This window comes from Microplitis demolitor, chromosome 3 (assembly GCF_026212275.2).
Source record: "Microplitis demolitor isolate Queensland-Clemson2020A chromosome 3, iyMicDemo2.1a, whole genome shotgun sequence".
In the NCBI taxonomy this organism is placed as follows: domain Eukaryota; kingdom Metazoa; phylum Arthropoda; class Insecta; order Hymenoptera; family Braconidae; genus Microplitis; species Microplitis demolitor.
In genome coordinates, this window is record NC_068547.1 from 728,747 (window position 1) to 746,835 (window position 18,089).

The window sequence follows — 18,089 nt, forward strand, 5'->3', positions numbered from 1 at the left end:
CGTGATAAATTAATGGGAATTATAGTTGATGTAATTTAAAGTTGATTAGATTTTAAATAAATTTAAAAAATAATCAGAGATAACCGGGGGAATTTTACTGGATTTGAATTTTCGTGCACGTGGCGCCCTCGTGAGCAAGGAAACTAATCACATGGAGATGACAGAGAGACCTGACTGATGCGTCATATTGGTTCTCAATAAAAGTTTTTTTTACAATTAACTCGACAATCATTTATCGTTCAGTAAATTTATTTTTAAAACTTACGATTACATCGATAATATAATTTTTTACTGATAGTCAAATAACTCAAGATAACAAAAACTGAAAAAGTAAATCAAAAAGTTTAAAAAGTGAAAAAAAGTAAAGCCTTCCAATCGATAAACTTGTCATCAAAACCTTGCACACGAGCATTGCGCGCAGGTTTTTTTTTTATTACTCGTTAATTATTTCGAGGTTTTCTTATTATAAACTTGTGTAAGAAGAAAAATGTCTGCGTCAATAATTTCAAATGCAAAGCTACAGGATGACATGAGCAGCATCCCACTTGCTGATGACGACCCACAAGGTAAACAACACAACCATAATATATGTGTACATATATTTATATCTTGGTGTCATTTTCATGACCTAGATTAATCTGTTCATAACACTCGAATTTAAAAAATTAATTGTTATTATTTAGTAATTATTCCTGAAGAAGACGTTCCGGACAACGACACGCACATATCGGATCCATTTGGCAGAGGGCATAGTATGGATTCAATACCATCGACATTCACCAATGGCAGTTGTAGTCCAAATAGTAAATATTTGTTTTATTTATTTATTTCTATAGTTATTGATCTTTTGTTTAAATTTTTTAATTTTAAATAATAATTGCAGGCTTAGATCCTGATGTAAGTCCTGATGAGCAGGAAGAAAAAGCAAGACTAATAGCTCAAGTACTTGAACTACAAAATACATTAGATGGTAAATTTATTTTTATTTTTAAAATAATAATAAAATTAACATTGATAAAAAAATATAAAAAATTACAGACCTGTCGCAAAGGGTAGACAGCGTGAAAGAAGAAAACTTAAAACTAAGAAGTGAAAACCAAGTACTGGGACAGTACATTGAAAATTTAATGTCTGCGTCAAGTGTATTCCAATCTACTAGTCCAAAGACTAAAAAGAAGTAAGCTTTTGTTTTATAATCGGGTTATAATGGATAGCTATTGATAATAACGGTAATTATTATAGTTATTATGATAATAATAATATATATATATTTATAATTTATCGAGTTTAAATGGTTACAACTAGTCGGCCATCATTTTTATAATGCAATAACGATAAATATATTTTTTTTAATCAAATTATTTTATTTCTAAATAATCGGATAGAGATAAAGCACTCGAGCATTTACTATTATATTTAAGTTTTTTAATAATTGTATTTATTTTATTTTATAAATGTTTTATTTTGAGCTCGACTGATCTAACGCTTATAAGTTTATCACCAAAGAATTTAATTGCAATGTTTTCCGGAAATTTAACTGCCAAGTGTGCTTGAGAGCTTTTATGTATTAAGAGTTAGTTATTAATTATTTTTAATTACACGGAAAAAGACCAGTGGAAAAATTTGTTTCGGGCAAAAACAAGGCCCTCGTATAAAATTTTAAGCATAGTTTGCACTGCAATAATTAAAACTGCTTGTAATAATGAAATTATTATGTCATTTTTAATTTCGGAGTAGAGGGACTCTGCTGATATTTGAAACTGCGTTTTTTCCGTATACTATTATTATTATTATTAATTACTAGTAATTTTTTGCTTATTTTTAATAATTGATTGATTTAAAAAAAGAGTAAACTAACAAATATATATAAATAATAAATTTAACGGAGATTTAATCTCCGAGCACGAGCTTTGCTTATGGTACGAATGTACTGCTGTGTAATTGGTGTACAGAGATGGTAAAGAAACAAAAAAAATAACAAACAAAGTTATATTAGATAAATATGTTTATGAAAAAATTCTTATACATAGAAAGTAATAACTAAATATATATATGATAATAATGAAATACTAAAATCTATTAGATTAATAAATAAATAAAAGTACAGAACAAAAAAATAAAATGAAAATCTAGTAAAACTGTTGCGTTCGCGTGTATTTCCGTTGCCGCTATTGATGTGACACGCAATCAGTTATTTAAAAAATAAAATAATGTAAAAGATAACTGATGTTTATGCTCATGGGCACAAAGTGACTGCACAATTCCAAAAAATAAATAAAAAATAACTAAATATTATTCCACTGTTAAACGTCACGTTTAAAAATAAATATATAATGAATCTCTTTAATTTTATTTATATCTATATATATATATTTTTTTTTTCAATTTAATTGTATCCTATTACGGTAAACTGAATAGCTTTCTGTCCCCAGGCGGTTTTCGGTCCTGATTTAGGACGTCCATTCTTTTTTATTCCAATCCACCAGCTTTCCTTGGCGTATTTACGTGATCTGAAAGCCTCATAATTTCCAATACTCCATTGTTCCCACTCAGTATTGTCTTTATTGTGTTTCAACTGAAAAAAAATTCACAATTACTCAATGTCTTTGTCAAAAAAATTTATTATTTTCATTATCATTTAATTAAAATGAGTTGTAATGTAGCAGACATGAGACAACTTATAAATTTTATATAAATAAATTTAAAAAATCCGCGTACTGATTATTCATTGATCTAAACATGAATTTTTTTATTTTTACTCTACATCAAAAATTAAACAAATTGCCAACTGTCAGATACACTTACACTCATTAATTAATTTATTATTTGTGATACTGAAGTTAGCCGACGTCTAATAATTTTTTTTTTCAAAACGATAAATCATAAAAAAAAAATATTTAAAAAAATTGCGAAAAAATTGTAAATTGTCTTCTAACTACAGGGCCATTAATTATTTACCCACCTCTCCATAAAGGTGACCTTTTTTATTAAACGCCAAGTAGTGCCCAGTTTCCGGATTCTGTATCCGTATTACCCCAAAAGATACCGAGGTAACATTAAATAACGCTGTAAATTAAACAAATAATTAATAATTAATAAAATTACTTAAGTAAGTACTTGCAGTGATTACCGATTTGGTCATTAATGTTTGTTTGCCCGCGAACGAAACCCGCTGGAGAAACAGTCAAATGGTAGCCAGTACGACAGAAGAATTTAATTAGTCGGCACCCGTAAGCCGGATTATCGACAGAACTGCGTGGATCCCAGAGTATGCAGCCCGCTGATGATTTATCCAGTTGATTGGTTTTGTAAACAGGCTTTCTGTGTACATGTACCAGAGTTACTTAATTAGTTTATTAAGGTCAGAGATGCGTTTTCCGTTACATAAAACTACAGACTCCAAGGATAGATTGTATTTTTTTCAATATGTAAATAAGTATGCAATTGCATCAATTGCAGGCTCTGTGCAACTTGACCTGAAGATTTCACTCGGTCAATCATTACTGAGTAATTACTAGATTACGCGTGACTCGCCAGTCAATAGGTCAATTATTATTTAAAATTAGTAAGTGCGTGGTTAAGAGAAAATTCACCGTCTGAATTATTTAATAATCTTATGTACCGATGTACAAATCAGCAAATAACTATATATATACATGTATACATATATCTCTATAAATACAAACCCGTTCTCATCAAAGATCACCGTTGTGGTTGGATGCCGAGTTGTATTACGTTTCTTCCTCGGTTGATTGACTGAATTCTCGTTATCATTTTTATCTAAAGACGAGTCGGTGTCGTAACTGTCATCAGTTGCGCTGTCATCGATGTCACTTGATTCCTCGTCGCATGTTGGCGCTTCCTTGTTTTCTTGGATCCACCGCAAACTCATTTTGATAATCACCTTTTATTTATTTATTTATTTATTTACTTTTAAATATATTAATATTTTATTATAATAAATGATAAAACAATGAACGGGATTAGCGGTTTTTTTACGCTCTGTTGATCCGCTGGAAATTTACTGTCTACATTATATTACACACTGAGTATGAGAAGTAACGTTACATTATTACGATCCGCATTGCATTGTCTTGTATTGTACTAGACTATTGTAGGCTTGTATATTTAGTATGGAGTTTTTGATTGGGCTGTTGAATTGACTCGCGGGTTCAAACAAAAGACAACTCAATTACTTATTTAAAAAAAATAATGGAAGCTGGGTCGTGCAGAAGCTCCAGCAGTGACCGCGACTTGGGAGAGACTAACTGGCAAACCATCGACGATGGACCGACACCCACACTCTGGACATGTGAAACGTTCTGCACCGTTTAACACTACGTAGTATGTACTAGAGCTAGCAAACACCTTGTGTATGTACGCTGGCTCTATTAATAGCACGATCTCTGGAGATTTGAATTCGATCGTCTATTCAATGACATCAATGATCAGCAGATCCGATGACTGCTCTTCCGCGTATGATTTTATTCAAATTTATTACCGGACTTTTCTCAGAAGGAACGATTGCGGGAGGAGTTAGCAAACTGATATATTAATATAATATATATGGTTTATGTATTTATATAAAAATAGTTTCTCACCAGTATTTAAATGCAAGCCATTATCCTCAATCGATCCGCTGGTCTTTAATAAAACACTCAAGACTCTCAAGTAATAACTATTTTTAGTCTCTCCCTTCGCTAGCATATTTTCTAAAAATAATTTTCAGCTGACGATAAGTGTCAACGTTTAGAGGAAATTTAATTTATTTATCGGCTATTATGTAAGTCTATAAAATTATCGGTAGGTATTAATTTAAAGGAGCGAAGTCAGTCAAGTGTAACCATAGGCATCAATTTTTTTAATTATAATGAACATTTATTTTTAAATATGAAATTACATTTTTCAATAACATAAACTTACATTATATTATATTATATTATACAATATTTCACAGTACGTGATGATGATTCTTAGAGGCAATTACTGACGCTAGTAATTTAATATATTTATATTTTTTATATTTCATAAATTGAAATTGTAGATTATCTGCTCCGTTTCGCTAAGCGCTTCAGAAGAGATATTACATATATTTTCCATTTTTATTTTATTTCTTTAACATTTATAATTATATATGTATGTAAGATTTATAACAAATTTAATAAAGAAACGATAAGTTTTTTTTTTTTTAAATAAAATAATTAAGAACAAAAAATAAAATCTTTATTAATTGAGCTTCTATTAAAGCCAATTAATATTTTAAACCCATGAGGTGGCACGAGGGCTCTCATAAATATTATTACACATCCTATAATACAATAATTTACACACAACACATGACATTACTTTCAGCGGTTAACCGCCGTGATAATAATTATCTCAAAGTTTAATTGACATTCAATTTGCACTATCTGCTTAAAATCTAATTACGCATTAATTACATAAATACACACTTGTATGTACACGTGACAGTTAAGGAGAAATATTATTTATTTATTTATACTTTTTTAGTTTTTAAATTTAAATACCCATTCGAGTTCATCCGGAGTATGGCTATTTTTAAATTAAAATTTATTTTAACTCTTAGACTCCTTGTGGCACTCATATATTTTTTTCTCTTCTATTTACACACACATCAGAGTATAATGGCTGATATTTCATTGAAATATTTTATTATTTTTACACGCAGCTGAACTTGACGCCTGTAAAATTAGAAATTTTTTTAAAATTTATATAAGTAATAATAATAATAATAATAATAATTAATAATAAGTACCGTCGTCGCTTGAGTAGCAATTGTGGCAATGGAGTTTATGATTACGAACGCGAACGTCCGTTCCCATAAGTCCGTCACCGAGACGCACATGACAGACACAACATTTGAAACATTCCATGTGATAAAACAAGCGCAAACTTTCTATAATCATCGCTGCTCCTCGTCCTTAATAAAATATACAAACTCGTAAATAAATAAATAAATAATAATTTAAGTAAACAGTAAATCGTAAATGCAAAAAGTTATAATTCAGTACCCAGCTCATCGCCGCAGTGAGAACATTTTTTCTTTCCACTGACGCTCAGCAATTTTTCCTGAGACTCGCCAGCAGACGTTCCAGGTGATTGATGTGCTTTTTGATGCATCATGGCGAGATGCGCTGACGGCTGATGATGCGCCTGGGGCAAATGTTCCTGGCTGGCACTGTGGTCAATCCTTAAATTATATTTATTATTTAATATTTTATCTGGTGTCTTAAGTTACGAGTAATTAAAGTAAAATTTTACCTCCGTCGAAGAGGCAGCGGTCTCTCCTGTGCTCTATTTTGTATTCTCTGAGTAAGTGTTTGAATAATTGAATCGGGTAATGGTTTACCTTCAGATTTATATGAAGTTGTTGTGGCAGTGTAAGGTACGGAAGTTCCAGTCACGTGTTGCTGTGGTTTTCTCTGTGGGGGTGAGCGTTGGTTTTTCTCATTAATTCTCCTCTGTTCTGCCTCCTGATAATAATTCCACATAAATTATTAGCGAAACTTGATTATAATTACGCCTCTAGTTCATATTTATTTAAAGATAAAATTACTTGAATGAGCCAGTGCTGGTAATTCAAATCCTGGCTGATAATTCGAGGCCCGTCACTCTTTCTCCGCTGAACCCACTGATCGTTTTTAACAATACGCGTTCTTGGTACTGCACTCAGAGCATTGAGAGTCTGCTTGGTCATCTGCTGACCAGCGTGAGTTGATAGCGCGATTGCCGAGGTACTGTGACGAAGCGAAGCATCCACCTGCTGTGGAATTGAATCTGCTGATGGAATCCTACTGTTTCTGCGCATTTTATAAATAGCTACAGTTAATTTGAGTCGTTAGTAACCGGTATAAGGTGATGATAAAATAATTTAATCCACCGTGACTTTTCACTAGACTATTTACAATCTCGTTGTCGTAGTCGTCGTCATCGTCGTCGTCGTTATGCAAGTCACTTGTAAAACGGATGAAATAACCGGAAATTAAACGCGAATACATATAGCACGGGCGCAATACTACGGCTCCTGATACACTCCGCTGGAGGAGAACATTCTACACTAAATAGGGAAATGTCGGGAATAAAATTCGATTGTTTCCCGTGAAATTCTATTACTATTATTACCTTTAGCATTACTACTATTATTATTATTACTATTATTACCTGATGGTCATGTCTCGTTGCCGTTGATCGATTAATCTTAATGGCTTCGCCGGAGGTATGGGCGGAGGTGCCGGACGTCGGCGCTGATTGTCCTGAAGCTGGAGATTCGGCATCGAGGACCGGTAGTTGGCCATGTCGATGTTCTGATAGGTAGCGTGGACAATGTTGCCGGCGTAATTAACGTTTTGCAGAGATTGCCATTGCTCTTGTAACTGTTCAGCGAGCTGCTGCTGTTTTTGCTCACGGTAAACCATGTTTGTACGCTGACGTTTCAGTGCCTCTTGCTCTAACTGCAAAAGTTCTCGCTCAACACGTAGAACTTCCTGTACGCATTCAATTCCCATTTTAATTTAATTTACTTTTTTTTTATTACGAGCCAATGCCATTCAATAGTTTAACAGACACGTGACTTACCCCGGACGAGTACTCGTCGTCGTGATCACACATGACGGCATTTACGACAGTATGCTGTGGAAAAAAAAATAGCCATTATTAAATAAGTAAATTAATTAATTGACAATTAATAATTAAAAAAAAAAAATACGCACTTCTGGTTGACGGGTCGGGCGGTCGATAGATCTGAGATGTACGTCATCTTGACGACGAATATCAACATTCCTCCGTTCCTTGTCGTAGATATCCTCGTGTAATTTAAGACGTTCCACCTCAAACCTCAACTTCTCCTGCTCCCTGAGCTCCATCTCCTCATCACGGATGACTTCCGACTGCATCGTTATTTCCTGCTGCTGTAGAATCAGTTGCTGCTGCTGCTGCTGCTGTTGTTGATTTCGCAAATGGTCTTCCTCGGAGTTGCGCGGCTGTATCTCCTCGTTCTTACGCAGCGAGTCGTCTTGCCGATGCAACACCACTTCCTGAGCTCGTTCACGCTCCAGCTGCATCTTCTCCTCCTCGAGTTCTCGGAGTTTGTGCGCGAGTTTTTCGCCAATGTCGCTGTGTGCCCCCAAAATATTTTCACACATTTCGTTCTTCTTTTTTCTCTCATACATCCACATACACACACACACATGCTGTGATGCCGTGAACAATTTTCCATTCATTCAGACCAGTAATAAATAGTGATTGAGTGATAATGAGAAAAATAAACAAGTAGGAGCTGTATAAATAATAATAAGGCACTAAAGCTACGAAAATAATTATTGCAAAGACTCTGTATTGTTTTTTTTTGTGTTTGTTTATTAACTAACGATAGCTTTATTCTAATAAAAAATCCATAGTTGATCTACAACTTGAGAGAAGAGCCGTCCGGGCTACAGGCTAAAGTCAGAGCACCCAAACCAATACTGCAAGAGATACGCGTATGTATATATTAATTTGTATAAATTTATAAAAGAAAAAAGAGCAAGAGAGAAATAAAAAAAATTAACAAGATAATAGTTGTAATAATAATATAAAATAAAACGTCCACCGTGGGATAGACTTAATATTATATTCTACCTGTTCTGCTCACGATCGTTGCCGTAACGCCACTGCTCTTCCTTCTCGAGCACTTCAATGATTTCACGTTCTTTCTTGGTAATCTCGTCTTCCTCGGAGGAAGTGACACTTGCACCAAACGGTTCACTGCTCTGACGGCTGTGCTGTGACATGTCTGGACTCACTGGCTGCTTAATCCAGTCCTCGACGTGACTGAGCTCCACACCCGAGTCTCGCTCGTGGCTAGAGTCTTGCTCGTAGTTGCTGTCGGTGTCGTAAGAACGACGATGCATTTGCTCGATCCGTCTCTCCTCGGCCAATATCGCAGCCATATCTGGCGGCTTCGCGAGACTGAATTCCAGGTCGTCGTCGTTAACCTGTCGTTTAAAATTTTAAATTAATATTAATCATTCTCACTCCCAAATGTATTATTTATTTTATTTTATTTCACAATAGACAAGTAAATATTTATGGTTGTTTATTTATACCCCTTCGATTCCCAAGAAATCCGAGCGACGTGTACGTAATTCCTTTTTAATACGACGGGTTGAATTTAATCGCTTTAAAGGCTCGATCGGTTGATTCTCTTCGTCGCTTAAATCTGTTGGTGGTGGAGGTGGTTTTTCCTTTGGTGGCTCTACGCTCGATGGCGGTCCCAGAGGGAAAATTAGTCCGTTTAATATTTCTTCATCACTTGATAAATTCAGTGGGAAAATCTTCAACAGAAAAAAAAAAAATTAATTCATAATTAGACAATAAAATAAAAATAAATTAATAAACAAGTGAAATAAAACTTACAGATTTAGATAAAGACATAGAAGTATCAATAAACTCCATGGCAATTGGAGAAACAACTGTCGGTTTATCGTAGTCGGATATGTTTGATTCTGTCTCGTATGACAGCGGCGTTGAAGAAGCCACTGACTCAGACTGAGAGTCTTGATAAATATCCTGGTCGACTACAATAACTGGGGGAGCGGCGTTGTTGGCTGCTTCAACGTTGGGACAAGTAAGAGGTAACTCTGCGCTCTGGTTGCCGCTGCTCGTCGATTCACTCGCTCGGGCTTCTTCTTCTTCTTCCTCTTCTTCTTCTTCTTGCTCGACTGACTCTGATGAGCGCTGCTCGGGTTCTAAAGTGAAACTGCTACCGATAACAATTGATTCCTGTGGAGGAGGAGCAGATGTACAATCATAGTCTTTATACATTGTAATAATATTAATAATAATATAAAAAAAAAAAAAAGAAAATAAAATAATAATAATAATATTGGCCGTTCTTATGAATTATTGTTGCGCGTTACGAATTTCGCAACGCCACATTCTATGCAAATTTACCGACGCAATCACGGGGAATAAGCAGGCCCTTCACCTAGGTCGCGAATCATCAATAATAACAATAATAAAAAAAAATAAAATACTCGGACGAATTCCCCCAACAGGTAAATTTGCATTTAATTTATAAGTTATTCGCTGACTAGTTTCATGCATACTGCGGCAGTTTAAATTTATCGGACAATTTCATGCTTAATAATTTATTTATAAATTGTTTAGTCAAAAAAAATTAAGTACCAAGAAAAATAGTGCAATAAAAAAAAATTAGTAGTGAAATAAATGATGTAAGCTGTCAAGGATTAACAAATAGATAAGCTGTACAAACAACAAAAATACCACAGCCCATGTGCGCAATTTAAAATCTAAACAATAAATATTATCAATACTGTCGTGATCGCAAAGCCCATGGAGCCTAAAACTCCTCGATCGACTTGCTGATAATATTTATTGTTTTGTATTTCGCGGTTTAAATAAATAAAATAAATTAAGACAATTTAAATGCTGGGTAAAATGGATGCTAGAGCTCTTACCTTGACGCTGTTTCCCACTCACAATGTTTTTTAATCTCTAATTTAAAATATTTATATAACATATGGCAGCTGCTCTATGACACATGACATTATTATGAAAACTTAATCATGTGTTTATATTTTATATAATAAATTGAATAATTAAATGACTGATCCTCGACTTCTTTGTCTCGACTAGTTGCTCAACCACTAACAGAACGTCATTATATTTTTTTTTTGATTTTATAAATATGTGGAATTTTTTAGATCTAGTTATTGATTAAAATAAAGTAAGCCAGATTATTTAGTTTATTAAAGTAGTGTCCGATAATAAACGATAAAAAAATATTTAAGTATGTTATCATTTTAAAATGATGTACTGATAATAAATATACGTAAAGTACCGTAATAAATATGAATTATAAAATTAATTATTGGCATTGTTATCGAGAATCAGTAATAAATTATAAAACCCCTTTCCTCTCATCTCTTATTATTATCATTGATAAGCAATAACAAGTCGATTAATTGTCGGTACTTATATATTTAATGACATTTTTCTTAACGTCTACAATTGATGACAATCCTGTTACTAATAATTTACGTACAATAATTATAATTATAAATAATTAACTAATTAAATATGTCGTTTAGTCGAATAAATAAATACTATAAATACCTAAACTTATATCGAGAGATAATGATAATTAACAAGATTTAATTATTTAATCATTATCACAATAAACTTAAGTTGCGTGTTTGATTACATTATAGCTCTAGTTCTCTACCTTTATAGTTTATCGCAAATAATAATAATTATTATAATAATAATAATAATAAATAATATACTGGGATCGTATCGTTTTCTCTTTCTCTCAACTTGACTCACGCACATAAGACACTACTGTGGTGGATGATCTAGCAACTACACATACGTGATTCTTGGTAAATCATGTCGCATATATATATATGAATATATATGGTATTATTATTATTATTACTTGTTTTATTCGTCTATTTACATTGCTGATGATAAAGACGCGGTTAATTGCCAGAGTACTGGAGTCTATCTGTATTTTTTAAAGTTACTTTAAATACATAAGGCATTTTTTTATTTTTACCTACCAAATAGATAAGTTATACTAATTATTGTTATTATTATTATTATTATATAAATATATATATATGTATATATGTACAGATTCTAGCACGCGTAAGTTAATGATGGTGATAAATAATAGATGTATAGACTGGCTCAGCATTTATAATTTAAATTTGATTGAGGATCATTAATCCTGACCTCACTATCACTTGGTTGCTGTTGCTGTTGATGATGATCATCAGTAAAGTCAACTTTGGTGACTGTTATGAAAGGCGTTACTGGCAGTACCGGTGAGAGATCTTGAGGCACGATTATTTTTTCGCATACTTCAAAAATGGTACGTCTTCGTTCTGACTTACTATTGATATTTAAATTAAACTCCCCAGCCGAGGTGTCTTCTTGAGTCTTGAGAGGCGACGGGATCTTGGAAGGAGGCTTGAAGGAGAGCGGCGATGAAGGGAGAGACTTGGAGCACGTGCTCTGTTTTATTGGCGACGAGGGCGGTGAGCTGGGAACGGAAGATGAGAGTTTTATGGTGGCTGGCTTGCGAGGAAGAGGAGTGGGAATTTTTGAAGGCTTAAGTGGAGCGAAGGAAATAGACTCAGCTGAAGATGTTTTTGACTCGTTAAATTTAAATGGGTTTTTTGATTCCGGTGACTCGGACTCAAAGTCTTCTTGAAGTGACGGCGAGCTTGAGTTATCTAGGGTGGGTTTCGCTGGAGGACATCTGCGCGGAGGAATTCGAGGGCTTTGGTAGACAATAACGCGATTCGAGGATTTAGGGCTGATATTTGAGTTTTCCGTTTGAGGTTTGTTAGTTGGCAAAGTCTTTCCAGTAGTTTCGGCAGTACCCTGAGAAAGTAGAGACCAAAAGCAACTGTTTACAATAGTTAATGGTGTCCCTAAACCAGCAAGTGTAAATAGAAATGAAGTAAAAAAGTACCCAGTTGCCAATTAACCAACACAATTTTAAATTTTCCTACTACTTTAAACCCAAAACCATTTATAATTATTTAACTTACCTCTATTATCACTGCCGATTCCAGCTGGCTATCAACTTTCTCTTTACTTTTCTCTTGAGATATTTCCGCCTTTGAATCCTCATCTTTGTGTTGCTCTGACTTTTCAAGTTGATTGCATTCAGTAACCACTTGTTCATCATCTTCCTCATCATCATCATCATTATCACCATCATTACGATCATCTTGGACTGGTTCCCGAACTTGAACAGTAATTGAAGTTCCAGGATGGGCGACTTCTTCGTCAACTGGTTCGTCAGCCTGACTGACTGAACAGCTGACGTCGGCGGTGTGTATTCCAGAATCTTCGCGGTCTGTATCATTTAGAATTTCAGCAGACGATACTGAGGTCGGATATCTTCTTCTTACATAATCCAACTCTTCGAGACTCTGAACGCGGTCGAATGTGTCGGGTTCACTGGACGCGTCGGCATCCAATGAGTCAAGACTTTGGTGGAAGGTAGCACGTGGCGCCCGGTACTCTGAATCTGGAGAAGAACTTCTCTCACTTGGCGTTGATGTTTCGTTTATCATTTCACGATTAGTGAAACGTAGGATCTGTTTATCTACCGGTTTCTTTTCAACATCCTTATTATTATTAATATTATTATTATTATTAACATTGTTATTATTATTATTAATATTATTATTATGATTACTACTTCTTGAGGAATCTAAAACAGATAGACGATCTTTAACTTTCGTCGTAAATTCAACGTGTTGCCTTGGACTCGGTTGCGGTTTCACTGGAGGAAGAGGTGGAACAGACGAATAATCATCACTGCTGGCATATTTCTCTAGTGTTGATAATCTCTCACGCAAAGGTCGAACGGGTTCAAACTCATCACTGCTTAATTTACGTGATGTTTTATTTTCACGTACCGATACTTGTTTCTCTAAACAACTCAACCGTTCCCGTATTGTCGTCATATCACCAGAAAGCCTGTCAATAACTTTTGTATTTTTTTCTTCTTCATCACCAGTTTCCACTGTTTGTTTTTCAAGATTCAAAAGTCTCTCTTTGATAGATACCGAAGATGAAAAATCACCCGATGAGCGATTGCTCGCGTTGTTGTTAACTTTGTTATCAGCGGTCTTTTGTGCGGCTTTTTCAAATATTTCACGGCGTTTTAGCACATCGACCTTAACAACGGGAATACTTTTATCACTTGCAGCAATACCTTCCTCGTACACTATTGATTTATTGTCTAATTTAGACTCGTGTTTAATTAATGAGGTTCTAGGAAGAGTTTGCGGTGGCGCTCTATTATAACGAATAGCTCCTTCGTAATTGTACTCATCAGGTTCTGGTGAACTAGTTGTTGCCGTTGTCCCAGAATCGTATTCTCGCTGATCGTCTTGAAACCCGTTGCCGAATGAACAAGATTTTTTACTAATCGCCATTTTAGTTATCGGCATGACGTTGACGGTATTTGTCACCGGACTGATATTATTATTGTCATTGGTATTGCCATTTTCGTGAGACGTGTTGTCTAGATCCGAATGATTCTTGTCAATCTCGCTATCTCGATCGCTCTAAAAAAATAAATATCATACCGTTAAAATAACAGATAAATTAAATTTAAAAATAGAATAATAAATAAGCAGAAAGATAATACGTACAAGAACACTCTGTGTGTCGTCGTGGGTGTCGCCGCTTACAGAACTTTTACCGCTGCTCGTCCCAATCCCGAGATCGCTCAAATCATTTGAATCTTCCTCGTGATACAGCGCCAGGCTCATACTCAATTTTCTACCCCGGCTACTGCGTTCCTCCATCATCTCTGAAAACGTTTTACTCCGACGTCTATGCCTGTCATGTTCCTCTAATTCGAGTTTCTTAACTTCTACGACTCGTTCGATAATGTGTTCTTGTCGCTTCCTTCGGCTGCTTTTCCAATTATCCAAATTCTGAAAAATAAAAAATAAAAATTAAGGATAATTTAAAAAATAATTCAAAGCTAAAACTTATTTACAAGAATGTTGTAATTAAAATACGTTATTTTTAAACTAACTTTTAAAATAATTAAACAATGCACGATATTTTTAGTCCGTCACGAACTAACTACTGTATTATTTTCTTAAAAACTGTTATTCCAAACTTCCATTGTCACCTTGTTTTTTTTTTATCCCTACTTCTTCTTAAGACTCTAATAATTTTTGTTTTTTTCATTTTAAATTGTCAATTATTTCTCTGAATTTTATTAAACTATAATTATTTTGAAATAACCTTGAAATAAAAACAGACAAATCACGAGGGAGATGACTTGATAAGGAGGTTATGAACTAATGAAATAACAGTTCTGAGAGATTATTAATTTATTTCATTAGTTTTCGTGATAAATAAAGAATCACAAAGGCCCGGTTTCAAGACATTAATTGTTATAAAAAAAAAAAATGATAGTGATTAATAATTATTGAGTTATTAATGATTAAATAATCTTACCGATTGCCAGTCTTCTGGGTCATCACGTACTTCTTGTTTAACTTTTTTGACTTCCTGTACCTTCTGCAACTGCTCCTGAGCAGTTCGATAAAGTGAACATGGCCCGACTTTAACAAACTGCAGTGGATTTGTTGCCTGTTTCGGCGAAGTCTTTAAAGTTGTTTTCAATTTTGGCGGTTCGTGTGAAATCTACATGGCATTAAATCAACATGATTAATACACACGATACTGTTGTTTCATTATAAATAAGTATGAGTACGATAACGTAAATGGTAAAATAAAACTCATATATCATACCCAAATATATCATTTTATATTTATTTATTTACTTACCATCCTGTCGTTTCGCCGCTCAGTGGCGGCATTTTGCGACGACGGCATACTCCGTCTTGTACCTCCGTTTCTTAACGGATCCTCCTCTTCACTGTACCGCGATTCCTCGCAGTGACGAGCCCATCCTACACTTGGCCTCTGCAAAATAAACAGGAAGCTTTAATAAGAAAGATTCGTTTTGTTCATGCATTGAAATTAAGGCAAGTTCGCAAATTCAAAAATTAAAAAATTGTATATATGATTTAAGAGACAGATTAAATCTAGTTGCGGGACTAAATGTAAACGTAATGAATGAAGGCGTGGATCGCGGATGTTGTCATACATATATGACATATTATACAAATACCGATGTTTTATATTTTCAAATATTCTTCTTATATTAAACACTCAAACAAATTCTACCAAATATTTATTTTAATATTTAGATATCTCAGTTTGTGTGATGTTTTATTTTAAAAAACACAAATTTCTCAGTTTATCTTCCAAATCTTGTACGTGGCTTGGAAGTTTTCAAATTTTCAAATAAACTTCCGTAGACTTTTTTTTTAAAATTCAAAATTGCCGCCGTTACTAAAGCGGCTAGGAAAATATCGCAGACTATTAATTGCACGTAAGTTCTTAATTACACATAAGATATGATAATTAATTTATCTTATTTATCATTCTCAGGACTATGATTATTATACAGCGTTATCGCTAAAAGTGCTGATGACAATACGACGATTCACCAAGAGTATAACGCACAGTTTGTTATCAGTCAAATTGTAAACCAGCTTTGTAAACCTACTCGCCATCTTATCGCATCCAGGTTCGCGATCGTCTGAAAACAAGAGTTTTATCCTCTTGGAATATATTAATATATATATAACAGAATGTTTAATTTTCGTTCCATCACGCGAGCACATAAATTCTGATACATTTTGCGTCCTTATTAAATGGATTAATTAGTGAGTCTCGTTTGACTAAAAGAATTTCAGATAGTATATGTATGTATATATATATATATGTGTATGTTGTATGTATAAATGTATTTATAAGAGATTTAAAGAATTTATAAGGAGTAGTAAAGTGTTTTTTGTTCCAGGACCGGTACTTGATTCTTGACTGCCGCTAGACATTGGATCGAAAAATGTTTATACCGCCTGGAGCAGTCTTACCTACTCTTGTTTACTTGGTATTTAATCTGGAGCAAAGTTAAATACTTGTAGATCAATTTTAAAAATTCTTTAAAACATTTCATTGAAGGTTGCGTTTACGCGTAATTGCCCAGGGAAGTTAATTAATATAAATCAATCAGGTTGCTGGTGCTGTCTGCTGTCTGCCGTCTGAATGATACTTTTAAAAGTCAGTAACTATGTTGGCGCAGTGGTCGGTCTATAAATTCCTGGTGGCACAAAGAAAGAGGAATTAAGAGGAGCGTGACAGGATAATATTTGGTAAATTCTCGGGTCAACGTTTATGTTTAAATCGTGACCAATGAAAATTATAAATGATTGCGTAATAATACGGGTATAAAGATTCTTTGTGTAATTTATAAATATGTATATAGTGGTGGTAGTAGGCAATTCCATTATTTTCTCCGGGTGAGCTGTGTTTCAGCAGGATTATGGTGGAAGGGAAGTTAATGTTGAAGAAGAAATTATCTATTTGAATTTACTCTCAGTGGGTAATTTAATTGCTATGATTACTGATATGATGACGAATTTTATTTTATTATTTTTATGGTGGTATAATTATTCACCCGGAACATTACTTCCGTTCCTGTATAAATTGAGAGTTGGGTCTACAATGTAAAACTGGGCGCGACTGCGTTCTACATCGATTACGAGATGCATATACTGATGGTTCTGTCGTGCATCACGCTCGTAACCATAATGGAGTGGGCTGCTTCAAGAATACATATATAAATATATAAATAAATATATATAGTAGTAGTAAAGTCAATGACAATCTGCGCACGGTAGACTGGGATTCACGGCTGCATGTCATTTGTTTCTGTTCGCTGATCGTTTCTCATCTCTGCGCTCAATTCTTCTCTTCTCTTTTCTTCTCTTTCTCTTCTCTTGTCTGCGCTGCTCTGCTCTGGATGGACTTGGCTCCAACCGAGATTATAATAGATGACGTTGAGTGTGGTCTACATAATAATAACTAGTTATTCTGTTTTGGTATACAGGGCTCTTGATGAGATGAGAGTAGTCGAGCGGTGAGCCGTGACGTGGTTGAATTTGCCAGACAAGTCGAGCGTGGAAACTGTCGGGTTGATGCGTTGGTCCGTTGCTCGGTTCATCGCATAAAGGACAGTAGCCAAAGTGAGAGATCACGGCGTCCGGCAGCTGGCTGCTGACTCTTGTTGCTACTGGTGTACTGCTGGTTGCTCCGATGTTGCTGATGCTGATGCTGACGCTAATGCTGTTAGTTGTTTGAGTGAAAGACGGACGACGAGAGTTAATTTTGCAGATCTCTTCTTGCTTCTCTGCTCTTAAAGCTGACAGACTTAACGCTTGTTTCCATAATACAACAGACGACAGATTTGTTTATTTATGCTGTTTTGGTCAATCGTGACGACATCAAATACAACAACAGTCCATACATTTTTATATATATATATATTTTGCTCCATTTCTTAGTGCCGAGTGTTTAATATCATCTTCGCGCTGAATACCTCAGCAAAGTAAGACACGCTCTATCTGTTGACTTGATAAATCTTAAGAAAACGGATCCTTTCATTTTGT

The 18,089-nt window shown here is 34.4% G+C and overlaps 3 protein-coding genes across 4 annotated transcripts in view; 1 reads left to right on the plus strand and 2 right to left on the minus strand.

Annotated features, from left to right (window-relative positions):
* Positions 1-162: 162 nt before the first annotated feature.
* Positions 163-2,356, plus strand: LOC103576173 (short coiled-coil protein B). The gene is made up of 4 exons (XM_008556266.3): positions 163-566; positions 684-803; positions 884-970; positions 1,039-2,356. Exons 1-4 carry the CDS (start codon positions 488-490, stop codon positions 1,179-1,181), a joined length of 429 nt encoding a protein of 142 aa, XP_008554488.1. The 5' UTR covers positions 163-487; the 3' UTR covers positions 1,182-2,356.
* A 30-nt stretch (positions 2,357-2,386) lies between these two features.
* LOC103576174 (fibroblast growth factor 1) lies at positions 2,387-4,637 on the minus strand. 2 transcript variants are annotated; one of them, XM_008556269.2, is made up of 5 exons: positions 4,602-4,637; positions 3,687-3,904; positions 3,131-3,321; positions 2,963-3,066; positions 2,387-2,575 (listed from the first exon to the last, which is right to left on the minus strand). In XM_008556269.2, the coding sequence occupies exons 2-5, from the start codon at positions 3,890-3,892 to the stop codon at positions 2,387-2,389; spliced, it is 690 nt and encodes a 229-aa protein (XP_008554491.1). In that variant the 5' UTR covers positions 3,893-3,904; positions 4,602-4,637. The 2 variants fall into 2 exon arrangements, with proteins under 2 accessions (XP_008554491.1, XP_053593192.1); XM_053737217.1 differs by lacking the exon at positions 4,602-4,637 and having other exon boundaries at positions 3,687-4,325.
* A 212-nt stretch (positions 4,638-4,849) lies between these two features.
* Positions 4,850-18,089, minus strand: part of LOC103576175 (J domain-containing protein DDB_G0295729) — a 41,822-nt gene continuing 28,582 nt past the window's right edge. Inside the window, exons 2-16 of the mRNA XM_008556270.3 lie at positions 15,358-15,495; positions 15,025-15,213; positions 14,202-14,489; positions 12,582-14,114; positions 9,415-9,780; positions 9,105-9,332; positions 8,638-8,993; positions 7,731-8,133; positions 7,597-7,650; positions 7,183-7,505; positions 6,578-6,821; positions 6,283-6,494; positions 6,033-6,211; positions 5,777-5,941; positions 4,850-5,702 (exon numbers count right to left, since the gene is read on the minus strand). Of these exons, the coding sequence (XP_008554492.3) occupies positions 5,680-5,702; positions 5,777-5,941; positions 6,033-6,211; positions 6,283-6,494; positions 6,578-6,821; positions 7,183-7,505; positions 7,597-7,650; positions 7,731-8,133; positions 8,638-8,993; positions 9,105-9,332; positions 9,415-9,780; positions 12,582-14,114; positions 14,202-14,489; positions 15,025-15,213; positions 15,358-15,405 (4,611 nt within the window). The 5' untranslated portion in view covers positions 15,406-15,495 and the 3' untranslated portion in view covers positions 4,850-5,679. The remainder of the gene's footprint in view (positions 5,703-5,776; positions 5,942-6,032; positions 6,212-6,282; positions 6,495-6,577; positions 6,822-7,182; positions 7,506-7,596; positions 7,651-7,730; positions 8,134-8,637; positions 8,994-9,104; positions 9,333-9,414; positions 9,781-12,581; positions 14,115-14,201; positions 14,490-15,024; positions 15,214-15,357; positions 15,496-18,089) is intronic.

What these genes read in the sequence shown, in the direction of transcription:
- LOC103576174 (XM_008556269.2), bottom strand. Translation starts at nt 3,892, where the DNA reads ATGAGTTTGCGGTGGATCCAAGAAAACAAGGAAGCGCCAACATGCGAC. An exon ending in GTGATCTTTGATGAGAACGG is followed by an intron (nt 3,322 to 3,686) that starts GTTTGTATTTAT and finishes ACATGTACACAG; the next exon opens with AAAGCCTGTTTACAAAACCA. An exon ending in AAGGTCACCTTTATGGAGAG is followed by an intron (nt 2,576 to 2,962) that starts GTGGGTAAATAA and finishes ATTTTTTTTCAG; the next exon opens with TTGAAACACAATAAAGACAA.
- LOC103576173 (XM_008556266.3), top strand. Translation starts at nt 488, where the DNA reads ATGTCTGCGTCAATAATTTCAAATGCAAAGCTACAGGATGACATGAGC. An exon ending in TGCTGATGACGACCCACAAG is followed by an intron (nt 567 to 683) that starts GTAAACAACACA and finishes GTTATTATTTAG; the next exon opens with TAATTATTCCTGAAGAAGAC. An exon ending in ACTACAAAATACATTAGATG is followed by an intron (nt 971 to 1,038) that starts GTAAATTTATTT and finishes AAAAAATTACAG; the next exon opens with ACCTGTCGCAAAGGGTAGAC.